The following is a 21,707-nucleotide window of genomic DNA, read 5'->3' on the forward strand; positions in this document are numbered from 1 at the left end:
AAAGTCTCGAAAAGGCTCTGCTTGAGAGACATGGTCTCGACACCGTAACTTGGTTAGTACGGAGTACGGAGTAGATGTGTCGACTGTCTCGCGCTGGATCTTGGTAGATACCTGTCATGGCTAGACCCAAATACCTGAAAAATAAATGATATTTGGCCGATCTGTGCCACACCACGTGTAGGAACTGGGAACCGACCGCTGCCTGTCCGTAACAATCACTCCCTTTGGTCCTGGAGTTAAAAGCCGGAAAACTGCAGCCTGTATGCAGTATCTTACCTGCTCCAACCTCCTACTCTGAGTACATCGAATTCACTCCGAGTCTGTAATTGGGCAAACCACGAAATGCTCAACTCTGTGCCTTGACGTCACTCTATATCGTTCTCCACATGGTACACCGCTCAATCAGTGGGATCGCCTGCGCTCTGTGCTTTGTATAAGATTTAGTTCGCGTTTCTTTTTTTAGGAGGATAGGTATTTCCCAAAAAATGAGGAAGCTCTAGTTCTTATGGCGCTCAATAGCTTTTCCTGTCAAGACGCGGTCAAATCTCAGTGCCAGTTCTGTTGGATCTTAGAACCCCCATCGTCACGCGTTGCTATGGTGTTCCAGAAGATGTCATCGATCTGTGAGAGGTGGAGCCTGCCGCCGACCGTCGACTTTGCCTGTCAGCTTATCAAAAAGATGGTGCCGATCTGATGACTGCTTGGAACCTGCTCTGCGACTACGACTGGCATTCGTGAGTCCCAGAATGTGAGCACTCTACCCTTTATCGGCAGTCGTGCCTTCTCTTCGAGCTCGGAGGTTTTACCTCGAATCCCGAGCTCCTGTACTCCCTCGTGCACGGTTCACTTGTTTGACAATCTCACTCTCTATCGTCGACTTTTCGCGGAAAGAGACTAACGTTTGGGCCCTGGATCAGATATCTACATGTGCGGTCGATCGCTCGGTTGGCCGTCTGTTTCATACAGGAACTACGGTGCAGGTCAAGTGGTGAAGGTATTGAAGAAGCACGATTACCTAAATCAAGAAAGCTCATGAACACGCAACGTGCTCCTACAATGCTATGACTCGAACCGTCCGAGCTTTGTGGTCAGTGTGTCGTACAACTGTCTGAAGTGAAACTTCTCGCTGTCTTCTCGAATCCATGTTCAAGTTGCTCAGGATGCTCAAGATTGAGTTTTATCTTAGTTTCGAGTAACTACACTCGATTCGACGTGAGCATCGACGTGGATATGGGCGCTGATTAGCAGGTTTGGCTCTGCTAGCACTTGGACGCCAGGTAGGATACCGGCCTGGCAGCTGCTTTGAAATCATGGCAGTGCTACTCCGTCTACTGCGTATCATTTCTGTTGTCCGAGCGCTGCGTTCGTTGAATTGTGTTCACGGAGCCCGAGTGCGAATACATCTCCGGCTGACAATACCTCCATGAGTGATATCATGGGTCTTCCTTCGTCGAGGGTGACGATATCGCGAAACATGGGGTGCTGAACGACGACCAATCGCTCGGACGTCAACTTGCTCATGAAACACAAAGCAAGGCTGACAGGCCGTATTCATCCAGAGGGAAGCACAAAAGACGCATTGCAAGGTGCTGGACACGCACCAGCTGTCATGCTTAGTACTTATCTCTGCACCGTCATTCGCTGAGGGCTAGCCCTCCAAAGCCCCTTCTGTGACGTGGCTGAGGCCAGAACAGGCTGTATTTAAGCTGATACAAGACTGAGCGTGCGGTTCTTACTAGGCCACGAAATGGTATTACGCCTGTCCCTGCCGCCGCGCATCGTGATTCCTTCCACAAACTATCTTTTCAGGGGGATGGAATGCACATGACATGACTCTGAGAGGGAACTACTCCGGAGTAGATAGCCGCTGCCATTTTCTTTGAACGGCCTCGGCAGCAATCTGAACACTGGTGCAGGACCTCGTCATCTGAACAAGATGTCCAATCGGACCTCAGATGTAGCTGCTCGGTCTGCGACGGGGCAGCGCGGGGTGTGGAGCTTGCAGTATAAGTTGCATGACTTGCCTACCGCCCCGTTCTTATTGGATTCTTGCCGTCTGGAGCAGGAAAAGCTCCTCTGGACACGGCCCGGGGAGAAAGTCGATGAGCCACTCTGGTATTAGTCGCCACTGTCACACTCGTCACGTCTACGATGACCATACATGGATCACCAGCATCTTACGTACTCCATTTCATATACCACCTGAAAAGCTGAGCTGAAAAGGGAATATCTATGCCTTGGCCGCACTCTGTGAGCTCGCTCACAGCCTAACCCTGATGTGACGGAGATCGTATCTCCCGGGGCCATCTCTAAGAGCCGCTTCTCCCTCTTGGATGGTGCATCTAATTAGCTCTATCACGGATAAGGACACACTGAGAAAGCGCCCTAGCATCACCACGCACAGTACTTAGAACATGCCCAGTCCTAATGCTTGCGTTTTATATCAATTCTCTGGAGCTGGGACCTGGAAGTGTTGGAAGTTAATGATGGTGTAAAGCATCCCTGTAACCACTCCATGATCTAGGCCACGTTGCGTTATTTCGAGTTCGATCTTCGTGAAGGAGGTCTATCTTATCAAGACACCCCGTATCACAAGATAGACAAGGTACACGTCCGTCATTGTCTTCAAGTTAAGGCAGGCCATCTCCAGAATAGACATTAGTTCCATACTGAGTAGAGATATGTCGTATTCCATTAGGAGTGCGTGCATGCAATGCAGATCTCAAACCCCAAACATTCTACACAAACGTGCTCTATAAAACATTCCAGAATCGCAGCTTCTCAAGGTTGATTCCCCATGATGATGATAGTGAGGTGGCCGGCCAGGGTTGAACCCTTAGGCCCGCATACCAACTAATTGGGCATCAATGTCCAACCGAGCTGCGTGCCGTACTCACCTCTTAACACCCCAGGAGTAGGACTCACCTGTAGGCGGGAATAAGATTGGACTTTCGTCTGATTGTCTCATGTCGTTTGCAACATTCAGCCTACGCACTGTATCTATAACGAGGCAACTTATAATCCTGTCTTTCTTGTGCGGATGCTATTCAGTTGCCGTCTTCTCTGCTACTTGTCCGTCGCTTACAGGCTGCACTTGTTAGTGCATTTCCGTTAGTGAGAGCAGTCTAGTCTAGGCGAGATGGATTGGGGCTATAACTGAGATAGCTAGCTCTGCTTTCGCCATTTCTTCTTAGTTCGGTGCAAAAAGGGAGCTGAGTTAGGTATCGTACCATACCTTGGTCTGGAATGGCTGCAAATTAATCGGGCAGAGCCGGACTTATATGGACGAACCTGAGGAGTTCTGCTTGCTTTACTGTCGATGTAGATGTCATAGATGCTGTGGATGCCGTGGATATCATGGCGGTGCAGCGATGTTTGCTAGAAAGACAGCTGTACCCTGATGCAGGTGCTGAAACTGGTACAGAGGTGGGATCTTTCTAAGGCGGCTGGGCTGGCGAAACAGACTCTTTTTCTAATCTGGTTGCCTCCATGCCTCGTCTCGCTCTCGTCGCCTCACTTCGTGTAGGGCGCGTTCAGAATTCGGTATAGAGATGGGGGTCAGTTTTGACACTGATACCTATCGAGTCGCTTCTCACCCCCTTATCCCCAGACAACAGCCATCTGAGGACTTTAAGATGTTCTCAGGGTGAGCAGTGTTCTTGTATCACTCTTGAATTGGGCAAGCAGTGGAATATCTTGATCCATTCTCATAGTCTGAGTATATTATAATGGCCGCCTGATAACAGCGTAGTCATCCTTCTTAACCTGTGCGCTTTTGCGTCTTGATGCTAACACCTTATACATTTGTGGTCTTGCAAGCTCGCTAGGATGCTAGATTCTTGTCGCTTACTCAAACCAGACATGTAAGGTGAAGAAGCGTGCGCTTTCTTGTCTCGGACGGACTTCCTGGTTGACAGGCGTAATGAGGAAGACCTCTCCTGGTCCACGGCACTTAGTAAACGGAAACATGGAGTAAGTCCTCCCTATGAGCCGTCGAGATACGTCCTGTTACGCCGGGTTGGCCTGGAATGAGTCGAGCCGTATGCCACCACCTACTGGCAGGCGCGCAAACGAACCTAGGACGTTTCTAGGTTCAAAGCAGAATGTTAACCGGTATAAGTATCTTCCTGCTATGATTGCAGCTTTGCTATGAGATGAAAGGATCTGGCTGACTATGGGCGCGACGTCTGCGTAGACGATCCTTCCACGGACCTATCTAACGAGAATCGGCGCCGGATGCTGAAAATAACATGAAGTTTCGGTTCGATTACTACCTGTTTCTGGCCGATCTATTTCTACAGGATATAGCACGGGGCTCGTCCGGTTGGGACCTGCCCTGCTGCGATTTGATACTCTCCTCAAAACTTCGCTCTCTCTGAAAAGGACAGACAATGAGTTCATCAACACCCAGCGACTATCACCGTCGATGGAAGGCATATACTACTCGCGGAATGCCAATTCTATGTCACGTACGGTCTGCCAATATATGACAATTTTCAGCTCTGATATTGGAGTACAAGTGCACGATCAACTAGCCGCTTGGTGCTCATCTCTGTTCGAGAGAATGGGGAATGGAAAACGGGCATGAAGTAGAAAGGAAACGACAAAAACGTAAACTACTCTTTGTGTTTAGTCTTTGTGCAGAGCTCTAAGAGTCACATCTACAGCTCAAATCCTGTTCTATGGGGCGGTCCAGCTTGAAAATGGCATACATTCGGATTATAGTATTAGAAAATAGCTCAACGGCGAAGTTGTCAACACAAGTATTGCACCACACCACTTGATCGAAGGTATGGTAGGCAATATATGGCATCTTGCTTCGACAAGTGGAGGAGTTAAGATGTACCCCAGTGGTGTCTTTCAATGTGTGCGCTCCACTGTCGAAGTTAGCGTACAGGCAGGCTAGAGACTCTCAGCGATACGTGATAAGATTAGTATTGAGTACTTGAAAAACCGAAACCACAAGCCTTTGATCTCTCAGACCCAGTGATATCAACAAAAATTCTGTTGGCATGAAGAGGTTTAAAAATTAGACTGCGGAGTGAACGGAGTATATGCCTAGGTAGACTAGAAATGTGTAGCCCACCCGTAATGATTATGTAATATATCGGATATCTCAGGTGGCCTCCCGGTGCCTGGGGTAGGAGGGTCCGCGGTTCTCGAGTCTGCTCAATCGTACAGATTCTCTCTCTTACTATTCCTCCAATCAGACATTTGCGAACACCGCAGCATTCGCCTTCGTCGCGCGACTGCTCGCGTTGTAACCTGTGTGCTTGATCCGTTTGCGAATTTATTTTGGACGCGCCAACTCCTGTCAACACTCGGTACCGCTACATGACGTCTGTGTTGAACCCAGCTACGCGCCGTCGAAAAGCCCCGGTCCCTTTACAAAAGAAGCAAATACTGTAACAGGGGATAGGTGCAGGGGTCTGGGAAAAATTCAGCTGCGATACGCTGAAGGCGGCGCTTTTGCGGCGTGCGCAATTTGTTGTCCGCTCCAACTGTCCGCCCCTGGCTATCAGCGCCCAGATACCGAAGCGAGCCACGACCCCCGGGTGTATGGGCTATAGGCAAAAATGGCGCCAGGAGGTGGTGGAAACATCAAGGTGGTGGTGAGAGTGCGGCCGTTCAACAGTCGAGGTGAGTAAAGGACAGCCTGCTGTGTTTATCTACCAGCAGTGGCTTCAAGAGACTGACAAATGCCTTGAATTATAGAAATTGAACGTGGGGCAAAATGTATTGTGCAGATGAAAGACAGCCAAACGATCCTCACGCCGCCGCCCGGAGCTGAAGAGAAATCGCGAAAAGGTGGAAACAAGGCTGCTGCTGAAGGGCCAAAGACGTTTGCTTTTGATAGGTCGTATTGGTCTTTCGACAAGAAGGCCCCCAACTATGCCGGTCAGGATAATCTCTTCTCGGACTTGGGTGTTCCACTTCTGGATAATGCCTTCCAAGGCTACAACAACTGTATATTCGCGTACGGTCAGACCGGTTCGGGAAAGTCGTACTCGATGATGGGATACGGCAAGGAGTATGGTGTGATCCCGCGGATTTGTCAAGATATGTTTGAGCGCATCAGGAAGATACAAGAGGATAAGAACCTCACCTGCACGGTGGAAGTCTCGTATCTGGAAATCTATAACGAGCGGGTTCGCGACTTGCTCAACCCGTCGAACAAAGGCAACCTTAAAGTCCGTGAACACCCGTCTACAGGTCCCTATGTCGAAGATCTTGCCAAACTCGCCGTTCGCTCTTTTGAGGAAATAGAGAACTTGATGGACGAGGGAAACAAAGCGCGAACTGTTGCTGCCACGAACATGAATGAAACGTCTAGTCGATCGCACGCCGTGTTTACGTTGATGCTTACACAGAAACGACATGATGCAGAGACAAGCATGGATACAGAGAAGGTGTCAAGAATCAGTCTGGTCGATCTTGCGGGTTCAGAGCGAGCGAACTCGACTGGAGCCACCGGTGCTAGGTTGAAGGAAGGAGCTGAAATCAACAGGTCGCTTTCTACGCTTGGACGTGTCATTGCGGCTCTGGCGGATGCGGCTTCTGGAAAGAAAAAGGGAAAGCAGGTGCCGTACCGTGATTCAGTACTTACGTGGTTGCTAAAGGACTCTCTTGGAGGTAATTCTATGACGGCCATGATTGCCGCGATCTCGCCTGCCGACATTAACTTTGACGAGACGCTGAGTACTTTACGTTATGCCGACTCTGCGAAGCGCATCAAGAACCACGCGGTTGTCAACGAGGACCCCAACGCGCGGATGATCAGAGAACTCAAGGACGAGCTGGCACAGTTACGAGCCAAGCTTGGCGGTGGTGCAGCAGGCGGTGCGACGGCAGGGGCAGCAGGCGGAGTGGTGGCAGACGAGGTATATCCCCCGGACACGCCTATGGAAAAGCAAATGGTCTCTATACAGCAGCCAGACGGTACCATTAAGAAAGTGAGCAAGGCGGAGATTGTGGAACAGCTGAACCAAAGCGAGAAGTTGTACAAGGATCTCAACCAAACCTGGGAAGAGAAATTGATCAAGACCGAGCAGATCCACAAAGAGCGTGAAGCGGCTCTGGAAGAGCTTGGTATCAGTATTGAGAAGGGATTTATCGGTTTGAGTACACCGAAAAAGATGCCGCATTTAGTCAATCTGAGCGATGACCCGTTGCTAGCAGAATGTCTAGTATATAACCTAAAACCGGGAGTCACTCACGTCGGCAACATGGACCAAGGAAATCACGTCGAGATCAGATTGAACGGCTCCAAGATCTTAGCTGATCACTGCAAGTTCGAGAATGTGGATAATGTCGTTACAATCCTGCCCAGCGAGGGGGCTGCGGTCATGGTCAATGGAGTGCGCGTCGACAAGCCCAAGCGGTTAAAGAGTGGTTACCGCATCATCCTGGGTGACTTTCATATCTTTCGGTTCAATCACCCCCAGGAAGCAAGGGCTGAACGAGTAGAACAAAGCTTACTCCGCCATTCCGTTACGACTAGCCAGCTTGCCTCCCCTGCGCCGGGCAAAGCTCACGAGAGAAACGTCAGCAAGGCTTCAGATTTAGACTGGGATTCAAGCAGAGCTGATTCTCCAATGGGTTTTCAACGTGGGAGAGAGTCGGACTGGTTTTATGCGCGTCGTGAAGCTGTGAGCGCCGGGACGGACCCGGATAGGCTTGCTCATATGCCTGACGATGAGCTCGACGCTCTGTTCGAGAATGTACAGAACGTTAGGGCAAACCGCCGTGGGTTATTGGAGAATGAAGAAGACTCGGATTCCTTAAGTTCATATCCGATTCGCGATAAGTATATGTCCAATGGTACTATTGACAACTTTTCCTTGGACACGGCCATCACAATGCCAGGGACACCTCGCCACGGCGATGAGGATGCCACCCTGCAGTCGGTGCGTCAGGATATGCAACGACAGTTAGAGCGACAGAAAGAGCAGTATCTGGATAAGCTAAGGGAGTCGGAAGCGTCCCCGAGTCAAGGCATCGACGAATTGCGGTCTGAAAAGGCCCGCATGGAGGATGCCCTTCGAGTAGCAAAGGAAGAATACGAAGAGCAACTTCGAAAGCAAAAAGAAGCGTTTGAGACGCATATGAAGGCACTTGGTCACCCAGTGCCAAGAATCTACGAGAATGGTTACCCCAAGTTGTCCCCCAGGGAGCTAGAGGTTGCGCGCTCAGTTTTCCGACATTGGTCTCAGCAAAATTATGTCCGCATGGCCGAGAAGGTTTTGCAGCATGCTTCGCTGCTAAAGGAGGCCCAGATCATGAGCCATATAATGGATAAGAACGTCGTCTTCCAGTTCGCGATTGTTGACCATGGACATAACATGGCGTCGTCGTACGATCTTGTTCTGAATGGCATTTCTGGAGACGAGGATATCATACTTGACGATGCCAGAAAGCCCTGTGTTGCGGTTCGTGTCATGGACTTCAAACAATGTGTCATCCACCTTTGGTCTATTGAAAAGCTCCAGCGCCGCGTTCAAGTCATGCGGCAACTGCACCAGTACATTGACAGGCCGGACTACATTCAGCACTTTAAGCTTGAAAACCCGTTCTCCGAGCCATGCTCGCCTCAGTACTCTCTTGTGGGTGACGCTGACATTCCTCTCACAGCTGTATTTGAGACGCGAGTTCAGGACTTTTCGGTTGATGTCATCTCACCCTATACTCAGGGTGTGGTCGGTATCATACGACTGTCCTTGGAACCATCGTCGGCGCAGGCGCCGTCGTCTACACTCAAATTCAACGTTGTCATGCGTGACATGGCCGGCTTTGCTGAGTGGGAGGGAACGGATGTGCACGCCCAGTTGTTTGTACCAGGCATCTCTGAAGAAGGTGGTGCAACCACAACACAGATGATCAGCGGGTTTAATGAGACACCGGTCCGTTTCGAGAGTGTCCACAGCATGAGCTTGCCGCTTTCCAGTCCGCGCAATGCAGCCCTTAAGATTTGTGTCTATGCGCGTGTGACCACAATGCATCTTGATAAGCTCCTTAGCTGGGATGACATGCGCGACTCAGCGGAGCAAGGGCCCCAGGACCAAAAGACGCCACGTATCGCTGAATCAGAGTACTTCTCGGAAGAAAGACATGACGTTTTCGCAAGGCTCCAGGTACTGGAGATGACTGAGACGGGAGACTACCTGCCTGTGGAGGTGGTGCAAAACAGCCCTACTGAAGTGGGCACATATCAGCTCCATCAAGGTCTTCAGCGCCGGATCTCGGTGAATCTCACTTATAGCTCTACGGAAGCTCTTCCCTGGGATGATTTGACGAACATTCGCGTTGGTTCTGTGCGGCTGCTGGATCCATGGGGCAAGATACCCGACCAGGACCTTCAAACTCCGGATGTTCCTCTAAAGTTCATTCAAGAGCCCATGGTAAAGGACAATGCCGATGGAACGTCCAACATCACTCTTGTAGGCCAATGGGACTCCAGCTTACATAACTCGCTGCTCCTGGACCGGGTGACTGCGGAAAAGTACCGCGTGCAAGTGACGGTCAGATGGGATCTCCAGTCTTCACGCTTGCAGGACCCTGTGTCGTTCGAGATCGACCTGACGCTCCAGGTGCAGGGGCGGACGTATATACGCCCGCAATCGATGTTCAAGAACTTCTTTAGTACCACACGCGTTGTGCACTCCACGGTCCGTATGTATTCTGTTGCGGTACGTCCAGTGTCTGCAAAGCGCGCCGCAGACCTCTGGCGTATGAATACACAGAATGACTATGTGAAAGGCGAGGAGTTCCTGACCAAGTGGGCTCCGAGAAAGGTCTCGCTTGTTCGTGACTATATCACTTCTCGCCGACGGCGCAGGCGTATTGCAGAGCTTAACGCTGCGAAAGGCGCACTTAGCGCAAATAGCCTCACTGTCGCCTCACCACCACGGAGTGGAAGGTCAACCCCCCTTCGCGCTCAGGAGCCTGATCGCAGAGTCAAACTGCTTCAAAAATACGTTGACCTGTGGACCGCAAGAACCGATCCCATCGATGTGATTCTGATTCGAGACAATACGGAGCCTCCGGAACGTGGCGCGGCGTTTGCGTCTCGAGGAAAGAGTCCGTCAAGCAATAATACGAACGATAATGACGAGCAAGGATCACTCACGCCGCGGTTCTACGCTACCGTTCAGACTCTCCCGAAGAATCCTTCCGCGTCTAAAACTGGGTATCTGTTAATGCCTGACGATACCTACACGCACTGGGCACGGCGGTTCGTCGAACTTCGGCTGCCGTACCTGCATATCTATTCTGTCCCGGAAGGCGACGAAATTAACGCCATCAACCTCCGCAATGCGCGAGTCGACCATGCGCCTGATTTCGCCAGACTCCTCGACGGCCCCGGAGCTGATGGGTCATCTCAGGGGCGGCCTAATGTGTTTGCAGTGTACGGTCCGCAGAACACGTTCCTCTTCGCGGCGCGGACAGAGGCTCAGAAGGTTGAATGGATCTTGAAGATCGATGATACCTATTTCAGCAATAACGCACCTCGAGCGGGAGCGACGACCAACAGGCCCGGGAGATGAATCCTGCCTATTATCTAAAACATTAATCGACGATGAAGATCTACACTGGAATGGCTTACGATGCGATATAGCGACGACCTGCCACTCTTCCTTCGTTACCCGCTACGCAGTCTGTATCATGTCTTCGTGGCTGTTAGCATTTGGAAGTTTTGGTTGCTATGTACCCTTTCGTTACCTCACCTGTCGATGTCACTCTTGTTCCCTTCCGTACCTACCTATTGATTGGCTTTGAGATACCCCCGAATACACCTGCCCTGCCTTATATAGCGCTCCGAATGGAACCCCCTGTACATATCCAAGAACAAAACCCAGTCATAGAGTTCGCTCAAGTCTGACTTTTGTCCGTCGGCGACAGTGCCTGTTCATCTATAACGGCGGGTATCTGGCCTGCTGAATATCGTTGGTGTAGTCAATAAAATAGAATCTATGGACAACCTCAAGTGTCTTGTGAGGTTCAGAGTTGGAGCTCAGCCTTGTTCAAATATGTAGAGATTGATTGTTGCCATGGTAACGACATATATCTGTCTGTAAGCCAATCCACGAAAGAGAGTACAACCTCACGAAATCACTCTATAGGCTCACGATATATCTCATCAATCTTAGGGACATCCATCACTGCGAAGCTGAGATGGCTGCACTGCTGTGCGCGATATCGTAATCCAACCCAACCCTGCAGTTGCGGCCAAGTCTGGGCAGCCATCGCATATACCATTTGGCCACCTACAAACAACCACGCATAACACGCATATATGTGCAACAAGCACCTCCAGATTTTAACCAAGCAATGCTCGGCTCAAAGAGCCACTCTCTAACTATCCGCTTCCTTGGCGCAGGCGCCGCGTTATCCCTTACCTTTCTTACACTCCTAGTCTTCAGACGACCGTCATATTTTGGCCATGATGGCAGCGGCCCCTATATCCTAAAAAACCCCGCGAGCACGACGACACAGTTATATCAGGGCTCAACAATCCAGACAAGCGGTGAAACCGGAGTAAACGACACTCAGCAGTCAGCTTGGGAATTTATCGTCCACCGCGACGGCGATAAGCATGGGCTCTCGGAGAGCGAATGTCTCTCAGCGTTTCCGAAGCTCTTTACGGAACTGGAACGGACTGCAGAGTTCTGGGCATCGAATGGTGGTATTACCTATGAGGATGTGGATGATATTGCACGCGGAGGAGGGATCGATGGGAACGGGAACGGTCTTGTTAGGGCTGCTATCAAAGATGGCGAGGTACGTACTTCCTTACCTTTGTCTGACAGCCTCGCTCTGTTTTCAAGAAGGGGATGTGGCTGATAGTATGTGATTGTAGCTATACATAATCGAATACGGGCCCCAACCCTACACCTTCACCCGCGGCAAAGCGACCTTGCATTCTCTGCACCGCGCACTATCGTCATACCCCGACAGACACAGTCTCCCTGACATCGAATTTGTGTTGACGACAGACGACTTCAGCACCAGAACTAGCATAAGACCATCTCCGATATGGTCCTACACTAAACGCCAAGAGGACGAAGACGCTGCTATTTGGCTAATGCCCGATTTTGGTTATTGGTCGTGGCCGGAGGTTGAGACCGTCGGCGAGTACAAGGACGTCCGGCGCCGGATATTTGCTATGGAAGAAGGACTGGCGTTCAGTGATAAAAAGAAACAGCTCCTTTGGCGGGGTAGTGTGTCCGCAAACCCTGAAATCAGGAAAGCCTTGCTTGACACTGCGCGGGGGAAGAGCTGGGCGAATGTGAAGGAGATCAGCTGGACTGACTCTCACTTCCAACCTCACTCGAAGTCAAGTCCATTTGACAACGATGTACTGCCTATTGAAGATCACTGCACCTACGCCTTCCTCGCACACACCGAAGGCCGCTCTTTTTCTGGAAGGGGCAAATACCTCCTCAACTGCAAGAGCGTTTTCATCACGCATAAACTAACCTGGCTGGAAGCGCACCATTCTGCGCTCGTCTCGTCGGGGCCTGATGCAAACTACGTTGAAGTTGAGCGGGACTGGTCTGATCTTGAACGCAAGGTGGAGTTTTTACTGGACAACCCGCAGACGGTGGAACGGATTGCGGAGAATTGCGTTAAGACGTTGAGGGATAGGTACTTAACCCCTGCAGCGGAGAGCTGTTATTGGAGGGCGCTTGTAAGGAAGTATGGGGAGGTTAGTCGGTTTGCGCCCATTCTGGAGGAGGGGAGAACGGGTGAAAAGAATAGGGGTTCCAGGTTCGAGAGCTGGGTTCTCGGGGTTTGAGCTTATGGTTATATATATGGGTGATGAGAAGATGATATGAGTATGCCGCATGTATAAATGGGGCGCTCTCGGTATATATAGCACGATTTGCGCTATCTGAAACGCCTTGGCTGAATATTGCTTGGGAAGTATGGATTTACGTCCTTTAATACTCATCTACGCATGTCAATGCTTGTCAGAGAACTGGAAAGGAAGCTTTTAGATTAGCTTTGCTTGCATTCTATCATGGTAAGAAGCTAGGTATCTCGGATGGAAGGGTATTATGCGCAAGTCTAAGTAGAAGGTAAAGTCGTCAATTCGTCGTTCCATTGGAAAGCAATGTAGGGCAGGTCTTGTTCATGTCTGTGTGTGCTTGTGCATCTCCGTTCGTTAGTTGGGCGTCTTCCTTCTTTCCCTCGTTCTTTACCCCATTCACCTCTCGCTTGCCTTCCTCCTTGTCCTCATCAACCTTGGCGGTATTCGCACTCGCACTCTTAGCCTTAGCCTTAGCCTTCTTTTCCTTCACCTCTCCAACCCACCTCGTCGCTCCCTTAATCGCCCCCTCCGGATCAGTCTTATAGTTCAACAGATACCCCTGGATCTCCGCAGGGGTGAACTCGCCTGCAGGAACTCTTTCTGCAAACTCCGCCGCCCAAACCCGGATTTGCTCTTCAGAGAACTTGCTAGTCCCCTTGTAGATAACGACGTTGGCATTGGTGCTATTTGTGGAATGCGAGGTTGAGCTTCGTTTCGCCATCCTCGCACGCAGTTTAGGGCTCAACCGCTCAGTAGGCGAGACCCGCAGGTCGCCCTCCAATGTAGAGTATATAGCAGAGAAGAGCTCCTTAATGTCAGAGGTGGTGGAGTACCCAAAGGCAATAGACAAGTCTATCCGGCCTGGGCGGACGAGCGCAGGGTCGAGCTTCTCAGGGTGGTTGGTTGTCATAACGAGTATGCGGCCTTCGCATGCTGCGACACCGTCGATGACATTCAACAGGCCGGAAAGGGAGACGCCCTGTTTTTCAAAGACCCCAGTACCGCCAGGGGTTGCACCGGAACCACCGTTCCGTTCTCCTTGGTCTTGCATTTCAGGAGAAACTGAGTTGCCGCTGTCATTCGAAGAACTCCCCGATGTCCGCTTCTGCGACATGCCCGCACAATCCACATCCTCTAGCAGCACAATACACCGTGTCGGCAACTCCGTAAACAACGCCATAAGTTCGTCCTCATCTAGACTTTTTGAGCTCAGATTCAGCAAGTAGAGTTCCAAGCCCAGCAGACCCGCCGCCGCGAAACACAGACTCGTTTTCCCCGTCCCGGGAGGCCCATGCAGCAGATAGCCCCGTCGATATGGAATCCCCCGATTGCTGTACCATCGTCTTGTCCGCGGGTGCAGGTATTCCTTGATATCGTCAATGAACGCGTTCTTCTGCGCTTTGTCTAGCACAACAGTCGACAGCGCTCGCGGGGCGCGCGCCATACAGCGCGACCACTCCGTGTAGGAGCCGGATTTGTGGCCGCGGTAGATGACGGTGTTGTTGTTGTCCTTCGCGACGTAGCACCGCTGCGCTTCGAGGAGAAGTTCCTTGAGCACAGCTGGGTCCCGGCCTACGCAACTGATGTAAAGCCGTTCGGAGGCTTTGGTACCGTAACCGTAGTAGCCACCGCCGCTAGATTTATCATCTTGCTTCTCGCGAATAAACGCGAGCGGACGCCCGTTGAACCAGAAATAATGCGTGCCTTCACTCGGTGTGAACCGTAACTTCTTATGTTTATCCCGTGCCGTAGCTTTCGCCCAGTAAGCATCGAAGTCTGTAACAACGTTTCCTTCGTCATCGATCTCGTCCGCTGCGCCAAATCCCTCTTCATCACTATCACTATCAGAATCGTAACACCACGCAGATCCCGAAATCCTCGTCCCCGCCACGAAATGCGTCGTGCGGTTCGTGAACGGCTGCCGCGCGAGCCAGTACATAAGGTAATTGTAGACTTCATCATCGTGTCTGATCTCGGCAGTGGATATGCAGTGCTCCTGGAAAAGATTATACAATTGGCTGTAGATGTAGCGAGCTGTTGCGGCAATAAGGGCCAGGAAAATTAGGTAGGGGATGTAGCTAGACAGATCGATTTGGAGATAGGTCGACAAAATGCGCGAAGCCATAGAGTACCCTGGGATAAAGGTCTCCAGGAGCGCAGTGTCGGACGGATTGAGGAGGGTTTGCATGGGGGTGGTGTTGAAGGTAGTTGCGTTGGCCATGGTTGGAGTTGAGGCCATGGTTACTGCTCCAATTTAACGGGGATTCGAGTGACCTCAGGGCTGTATTATTGTAGAGAGACGAGGAAGCGGATATGAGGAGAAGAAAGAGGGAGGAGAGTGTGTCCCATTCGTTTGAGGGTTGGTTGTGGTGTGAAACCTGAGGTCTGAGGTCTGGGCCTTTATACCTATAGTGAGGCTCATATTGAGCAGGCAGACGGCGCTATTCACCCATGCTCAGGCAACTACTGGCCAAGATCGAGCAGACGTGCCGTCAGTGAATTGGTGGTAGACTGCATGAGGGCACTTGGAGTGCAGGTGTGAATCATCCATCTCTCCACTGGTGAGTCACTGCAGCGCATCAGAGGCTGATTTGCCTGCGCTCTTCAGCTGAAAAAAAAAATCAGGTGCCTACGTGTTGTGCTCTGTTAAGAGGCCCATTTATCCAAAAATTCAATCCAAGGCCGGGGTATCTCTAATGACTATTACGGTTGGCCAGTAGTACGGGTTAAAGATAAACGCTAAGGCTGCTTCGCCCCCAATCCCCACAGGATCAGCCCCTGAGGCGCGGTCATCGCGACTGGGAGAAGTCGTCCTTGATGTCATCCAACAGATCATTCGCCCAGTCTTTGATGTCCTCCACTTTGTCCCAGATGCTTTCCCACCAGTTTGCGTCTGGTTCATCCTCGGCGTCACTTTCGGGTTTAGCGCTGGGCGAGACTAACGCTGACCCTGCATCGGAAGATATGGAGGTAGAAGAAACTGTTGTGCTGGAGGCGGCACTGGAGGTTGCGCTGGAAGAGATCGTCGCGATTTGTTTCGTGGCTTGCGTAGCGGGAGGATCGGAAGGACTGTCGAGAACTGGCGCATCCTCATCCGAGTGAAGGCCATTAGGCTTCAATGGCAGGCGCAGTGTTCCGTTGTTTGGATGAGGCTTGATACCAAGAGAGTCGCACAGGATATTATAAACATTGATGTTTTCTGTCATGTTAGCAAGGGGAATATAGTCGGATTGGGGCCACTTACGAAAAACATCAACCCGACTGTTGGGTGGATGCGGGAACGCAGGGCCACGGGCGATGAAAATTGCCCGCATTAACGGATGTTCATGGTCGTACCCGTGAATTCCTTTCGGATGGTAAACCTGACCGTTCTGAAGTGCTGCCTGAGCGTCGAACTCGGGCCGCTCAACGATGGCCCAGCCGGTCTTGGGTATTACCCATAGAGGGGCGATGCGATCGTTGTTCTTGAAGTGATACCGTTCTGGCATGTTTTCGCGGGTGTAGATCTCGATCGCGTCTGAGTACTGAGACGCAACACGTTCCAGCTGATCTTGAAGGGTCTTGAGATATTCAGGGCGCTTAGGACGGATTCCGCGCAATGGCCAGCCGTCGATATGGCTGGTCAGGTTAAGGTCAATCAGATCATCGAGCTGGACGAGCCGCTCAGTAGAGGTAGAAGCCATACCATGATCCGATACGATCACAATATTCACCACATCCGTGAGATTGCGCTCTCGAAGGCCTGAAAAAAGATCCGCCAGCATATTGTCTGCCTGTGAGATCGTTTTCCGGATCTGGGTACTGTTGGGTCCATATTTGTGACCATCAGCATCGACATTAGGGACATACGCGGCAATAAATTGCGGTCGCTGAGGACTGGACGTCGACTCCTGCTCGAGTCCGGGCAGGTCCAGCAGCTGTAAAATTCGCTCGGTTTTCCGCGACAGGGCCTCTGAGCCGTTATACTTATCAAGATACGTTGGCTCCACGCCTCCGATATGCGCTTCCGACCCTGGCCACATGTGGATAGCACTCCTGACGTTCTGGTTCTCGGCCGTCATCCAAAGAGGCTCCGCGTTCCACCATTTCGACTGCATGCTGACAGTTGGATGGGTGTAGTAAAACTGCTCCTGCAGCTCTGGGTCCCAGAAGGTGTTCCCAACAATTCCATGGCTCTCAGGATATAGGCCTGTGACAAGGGTGAAATGGTTGGGAAAGGTAACGCTGGGGAAGCTGGGATGCATATAAGGAGGAGATACGCCCTCTGCAATGAAGGCGTTCAGGGTTGGAGTCAGCCCCCGGTTGAGAAAGTCGGCACGGAAGCCGTCGAGCGAGATTAAGATGGTCGTAGGCGCAAACAAGGCGGTTCCGTTGGACAGCAAAGCCTTCACAGAGGAGTGGGATGCGCGGAAACCAGCCGACGCCTTGTATGCTCCGAGCAGGAGGATGAGGAAGAGAACGAACATGGCCGAAAAGACAAGACTCATTTTTTGCCAGGAGACTTTTTGGTGGTTCTATTTGCAAAGTCAGCGATCCTTGTAAGAGGACCGACCATACAAAGACAGACCTGAATATCAGCATACTGCTCCTTAATCCGCTCATCCAAATCGGACGAAGAGGAACTCAACAGAGAGCTCTCGTCTTCTGGGTGTCCCTCTTCCATCTCATACATTTCCTCATCGTCGCCGTGTCGCCTCTCGCGGCGGGCTTTGCGTGCAATTCTCTCTTTTTCCCGCCGTTGCCGCCTGGCTTCTTCCTTCTTCCCAATCCTGACATTGCTCCTGTTCGGGCTGAAAATTCGACGAATGTCGTGAGTAGGACCGGATCTAGTGAGGAGCTTTTCGAGCTCCTCTTCCTCGTCGAGAACGGCGCGGTCGTGCTCGGCGAGCTCTAGGGTGGTGCGAGACTGGGCAAGAAATTCGTCGTCCTCGCTGTCAGAGTCCTGCTCTGATAGCGGAGACCGTAATGACTCTGCGTCATCATCGTAGTCACGCGGTGAAAGGAGATCGCGTCTTGTCCTTGATGACATGGGTGGGGATGAGGATCATGGTCGTTGTGGGTGAAGGAGCCTAGGAGAAGTTGACGGACCATGGACGGAGTCGAGACCGCAGAGCCAACACTGCCAAGAAATCAAGAAATCGTTATCAACTCCGTCTCCTCTCCATCCCCAATTCCTTCAATCAACAAGGTATACTTTGAACCACACACAAATAGACTGCTTTTTGACTTCTTGCTAGGAGATGCTGCAAATCATGGCTCATTCCCAGCCGAATTGCAGCCTCGCGAGCTATCTGGTACAGAATGCCTCCATCTCCGCATTGGTGTGCGCAGCGCTAGGGACTTTCTCTATCAGTGCAGGCTACTTACCAAGCCGCGTAATCTGAGTTAAACTGCTGCCTCCTTGACAGCTGCGAGTTCAGCTTCATGTCTGTTTTCGAGACTGCCATACTGAAATCGTATATCACGTGATATCACACGCCTCTTGCTGGAATGTTGAACCTGGAGACGGAGAAAGCTTTGAAGATCAGAGTCAACAGGTGCTGATCCCAGTCTAAAAACAAAGTGTCTAATCTCGGGTGGTATCAATAGATCCCCGGAAGCAGCGTGAATTGATCATCGGCCTCAAAGCGTTGTTTGTCCCGATTCCAGATGGACAGCATCAACAAGCCACAAGCCGTCGTGCGCGTTAGACCCAGAGTCATGGATGCTTTCGGCGTCGTCTGACAAGATATAAAGGACGCCTTCAAGGCCCATGAACGACTCCAAGCATCTATCATCTCTCTCGTGCTCTGGTCTTCCAGTTAACAAGCCATCGTCACTCTTAAGCCGTCATGCATCTCTTCAATTCCTACCCTCTAATCGCACTGGCCCTCGCTGCGGGAACTGCCAGCGCACATGCATCGGAGGAGCTAAAGAATGCTGCTGAGAGCACAGCTATAGAGTCTCGTGTTGCCACCTCTGCAACCGCAGACCAGGCTACCACGACTGCGGCTCTGAAAGAGGTCACGTCTGCCGCTGGACGTGAGCCTCATGAAACATCCTCCGCTGTCACCTCTGCTCCGTCAGAGGTGACAACTTATGTCTCTGAATTCCACACTACCTGGGTAACTACGACCACCACCGTCTGTGATCGAACCACCTGCCACGAAAAGCACCATTCGAGTACGGTGGTTGTGCCCAGCCCTCATTCTAGCACTACCACTACCACCGAACCCAGCGTTATACCTACCACTGAACCTATTGCCCAACCTACCACTCAACCCAGTGTTCAACCTACTACTCAACCCAGTGTTCAACCTACTACTCAACCCAGTGTTCAACCTACTACCCAGCTAAGTCGTCAACCTACTACTACCCCGCAAAGTCGTCAACCGACTGCTCAACCCAGCTCTCAACCCAGCTCTCAACCCAGTTCTCAGCCCAGCGTCATCGCCGAGCACCACAGCGCTTCCGCTCCTTCCAGCAGCAACGCACCTATCCCGTCAAGCGTCCATGTCCCTGAATCCAGTGCTCGTGTGTCCAGCCCCGCGGCAAGTGGCCCCATCATCTCAATCAGCGCCCCCTCCGCATCAAGCACGCCTCTAATCCGCCCCACTCTAACTCCGGCGCCGTCAAAGACTACCCCATCACCAACCCCAAGCTCTTCTAGGCACAAGACCAAGACTTCCGCTCAGCACAAACCCACCTCGACAAGCCCACATGGGGACAACAACGGAGGCGAAGAGGGCGTTCCCTCTGGGCCCGAAACCACAGAAACACCTGTTAACCCAGGTTCTAAGCTGATTATCCCCGGCCTTGCTAGTCTGGCTGGTGTTGCGTTTGGGTCGTTCTTTCTGGCCTAATTTGATTTAAGGTATCAGGGGATTGCCGCCGGTTTGCAAAACTTAAACTGTTCTTCCGTGCTTGCTCAATTTCTGTTCTATATGGGTCGAGTCGGAATGGTGCCTTGCTTTTTGTTTAGTCATTTAGTCTTTCACCACATAATATAATCTGAAACTGGCTCTGACATTGCTGCCTGTGACCCGCTGGATCTATAATTCCAAAGTAAAAAGTATACAAATGCTCTCTTATTTTGAATATCGCTTGATGAGGACCCTCAGCATACCTGGTACATTTTGTCTATCTACTGTAGGCAGCCTCCGTCATCAATCCTTAACGTTGAACCCCGGGCTACATTTGGTACATGCCGAAACCAGAAAAAATGGACCACTGAATGCATCATGAAAGTATAAACCTAAACTACAATTATTTATTTTGTATTACATAACAATAACAGTACTGTGTACTCCGGTAGTTTACCACTACCATATCAACTGTCGTAGGGCTGGTCGGTCAGAGATCCCGAATTCACTTAAACTTGCATGCGCTTCGCCGATTTTATGGGAAGGGGTGATCCAGATACCGTCGGGTAGATATATAATCTTCCCAATCCATTTCCAGCGGATAAGAGCCGGGGCCTATTAAACAGCCCCAACCCAGTTAACCCACTGACACTTACACCCACCCGTCCCACCATCATAGCCACCATAATCCTTATTCTGATCTGCCTCGTCATTAGTTGAATTCGCCGACCCCAAATTAAAGATCCCAGGCGCTCGATTCACAATTTTCCCGTTCCACGCACGGTCCTCCAGTTGCAGTTTAACGGCCGAGGTATTATACCGTGCATTTTCTTCCAGACCGTAGCAGTAGAGGTTCTTCTTTTCGACATCCCCGCCGTGTCGGTCAAGTGTTATGCTTATTGGGTAGGGAAAGGAGCCGGGGCGGGTGAAATCTGTCGCGGAGGAGGCCGAGGTTGATGGAGACGACGATGTTGAGTTGGCGCTTGTACTGATGGTGCTGTTGACAGATCGTGCAAACACACTTCGCCCTAATTCGTCACCCCTTGTCCAAATCTGCACGAGAAAGCGCGTTTGCGCCCATGTACAGCGCACAGAAGCATCTTCCTTGGTGGATCCGCCATCTGTGTCGTTATTGTTATTCTCTTTTATACCTGTGAGAGCGGTTGAGGAGGACAGAAAGATGGATCTGTCAAAGTATGTGTAGAAGCCGTAGTGCTCGTCTTTCTTGCCGCGGTTATAGAGACGGACTGGTTGCGAAGAGGGAAGCGGGTAGAGGGTTGCGGGGGCAGCGGTACCGTCGCTGGCTTTTGAGGGAGAGGGGATTAGCGAGGTTACGTCTGGGAAGGTGGATGTGTTGTTCGTTGTGGATGTGTCGTTGTCGCGTTTGCTATACTGGGAAGATGACGAAGAGGATAGATATTCCGCCAAAAGAACAGTGATGTAGAAGGGCGTCTCTTCGCCTGCATACGGGCTAGACGTCTTATCCGTATACTGGCCCAGGAACGCCTGTTCTTCTACACTTGGTTGATCCGGGTTAGGGTTAAACAGCTGGTACGCGCTTCTGCGATGGATCGACCGTGATGCCAATGTCGTACTATGATCGTACGTCCCATTCTGAAACCGGATCTCAACACGGAAATTCGGCTGATTGGGTGCATAAGGCTCATTAGTGTCCTGCTGCTCCTTCGGCAACGCACAACTCCACATCGAATTCGGCGTGATACACCCCGAGTCCTGAACCGTGTTTTCGGGGCCCGCGATTGTTGATATGCCTGTCGGCATGGGCGGGTAGCCCGTTAAATTTAGCCATGCCGATTGCACGGGCGTGCTGTCTCCTTTGCGTGTTAAGAAGATAGCGAGGAGGATCGCACCGACGACGATGGCGAGGAAAAAAAGACAGATGGCGGCGTACCATCTGCGCCGAAGGCGACCTTCTCGACCCCGGCGGCCGAAACAGCCTTTGTTGCTGAAAGGGCCGCGGCCGCGCCATAAACCGCCGGCTTTGCGGGATATAGCATCTTCGCGCTCGTAGCGACGACGGCGGGTTTCAATTC

General features: G+C 51.4%; 5 protein-coding genes across 5 annotated transcripts; 3 read left to right on the forward strand and 2 right to left on the reverse strand.

Moving 5' to 3' along the window:
- Positions 1-5,207: 5,207 nt before the first annotated feature.
- On the forward strand, positions 5,208-10,931 carry BDW70DRAFT_170300 (kinesin-3 motor protein uncA). The gene is made up of 2 exons (XM_073742891.1): positions 5,208-5,640; positions 5,716-10,931. The coding sequence occupies exons 1-2, from the start codon at positions 5,577-5,579 to the stop codon at positions 10,542-10,544; spliced, it is 4,893 nt and encodes a 1,630-aa protein (XP_073593312.1). The 5' UTR covers positions 5,208-5,576; the 3' UTR covers positions 10,545-10,931.
- Positions 10,932-11,134: 203 nt separating this feature from the next.
- BDW70DRAFT_141629 (DUF821 domain protein) lies at positions 11,135-12,899 on the forward strand. Its single transcript, XM_073737791.1, has 2 exons — positions 11,135-11,778; positions 11,858-12,899. The coding sequence occupies exons 1-2, from the start codon at positions 11,329-11,331 to the stop codon at positions 12,794-12,796; spliced, it is 1,389 nt and encodes a 462-aa protein (XP_073593313.1). The 5' UTR covers positions 11,135-11,328; the 3' UTR covers positions 12,797-12,899.
- A 125-nt stretch (positions 12,900-13,024) lies between these two features.
- BDW70DRAFT_141631 (BCS1 and AAA domain-containing protein) lies at positions 13,025-15,169 on the reverse strand. The gene has a single exon (XM_073737792.1). The coding sequence runs from the start codon at positions 15,048-15,050 to the stop codon at positions 13,089-13,091; it is 1,962 nt and encodes a 653-aa protein (XP_073593314.1). The 5' UTR covers positions 15,051-15,169; the 3' UTR covers positions 13,025-13,088.
- A 156-nt stretch (positions 15,170-15,325) lies between these two features.
- Positions 15,326-17,853, reverse strand: BDW70DRAFT_96418 (alkaline phosphatase family protein). Its single transcript, XM_073745297.1, has 2 exons — positions 17,379-17,853; positions 15,326-17,325 (listed from the first exon to the last, which is right to left on the reverse strand). Exons 1-2 carry the CDS (start codon positions 17,838-17,840, stop codon positions 15,601-15,603), a joined length of 2,187 nt encoding a protein of 728 aa, XP_073593315.1. The 5' UTR covers positions 17,841-17,853; the 3' UTR covers positions 15,326-15,600.
- A 151-nt stretch (positions 17,854-18,004) lies between these two features.
- On the forward strand, positions 18,005-19,728 carry BDW70DRAFT_141634 (uncharacterized protein). Its single transcript, XM_073737793.1, has one exon. It carries the CDS (start codon positions 18,643-18,645, stop codon positions 19,651-19,653), a length of 1,011 nt encoding a protein of 336 aa, XP_073593316.1. The 5' UTR covers positions 18,005-18,642; the 3' UTR covers positions 19,654-19,728.
- Positions 19,729-21,707: the final 1,979 nt, after the last annotated feature.

Source organism: Aspergillus foveolatus (genome assembly GCF_047715535.1).
Source record: "Aspergillus foveolatus strain CBS 279.81 unplaced genomic scaffold BDW70scaffold_51, whole genome shotgun sequence".
NCBI classification, from domain to species: Eukaryota; Fungi; Ascomycota; class Eurotiomycetes; order Eurotiales; family Aspergillaceae; genus Aspergillus; species Aspergillus foveolatus.

Excerpts from the sequence above, each read along its gene's own strand:
- BDW70DRAFT_170300 (XM_073742891.1), top strand. The coding sequence starts at position 5,577 with ATGGCGCCAGGAGGTGGTGGAAACATCAAGGTGGTGGTGAGAGTGCGG. Across the intron at positions 5,641-5,715 it reads GCGGCCGTTCAACAGTCGAG|AAATTGAACGTGGGGCAAAA; the intron begins GTGAGTAAAGGA and ends CTTGAATTATAG.
- BDW70DRAFT_141629 (XM_073737791.1), top strand. The coding sequence starts at position 11,329 with ATGCTCGGCTCAAAGAGCCACTCTCTAACTATCCGCTTCCTTGGCGCA. Across the intron at positions 11,779-11,857 it reads CTGCTATCAAAGATGGCGAG|CTATACATAATCGAATACGG; the intron begins GTACGTACTTCC and ends ATGTGATTGTAG.
- BDW70DRAFT_141631 (XM_073737792.1), bottom strand. The coding sequence starts at position 15,050 with ATGGCCTCAACTCCAACCATGGCCAACGCAACTACCTTCAACACCACC.
- BDW70DRAFT_96418 (XM_073745297.1), bottom strand. The coding sequence starts at position 17,840 with ATGTCATCAAGGACAAGACGCGATCTCCTTTCACCGCGTGACTACGAT. Across the intron at positions 17,326-17,378 it reads AGCAGTATGCTGATATTCAG|AACCACCAAAAAGTCTCCTG; the intron begins GTCTGTCTTTGT and ends CTTTGCAAATAG.
- BDW70DRAFT_141634 (XM_073737793.1), top strand. The coding sequence starts at position 18,643 with ATGCATCTCTTCAATTCCTACCCTCTAATCGCACTGGCCCTCGCTGCG.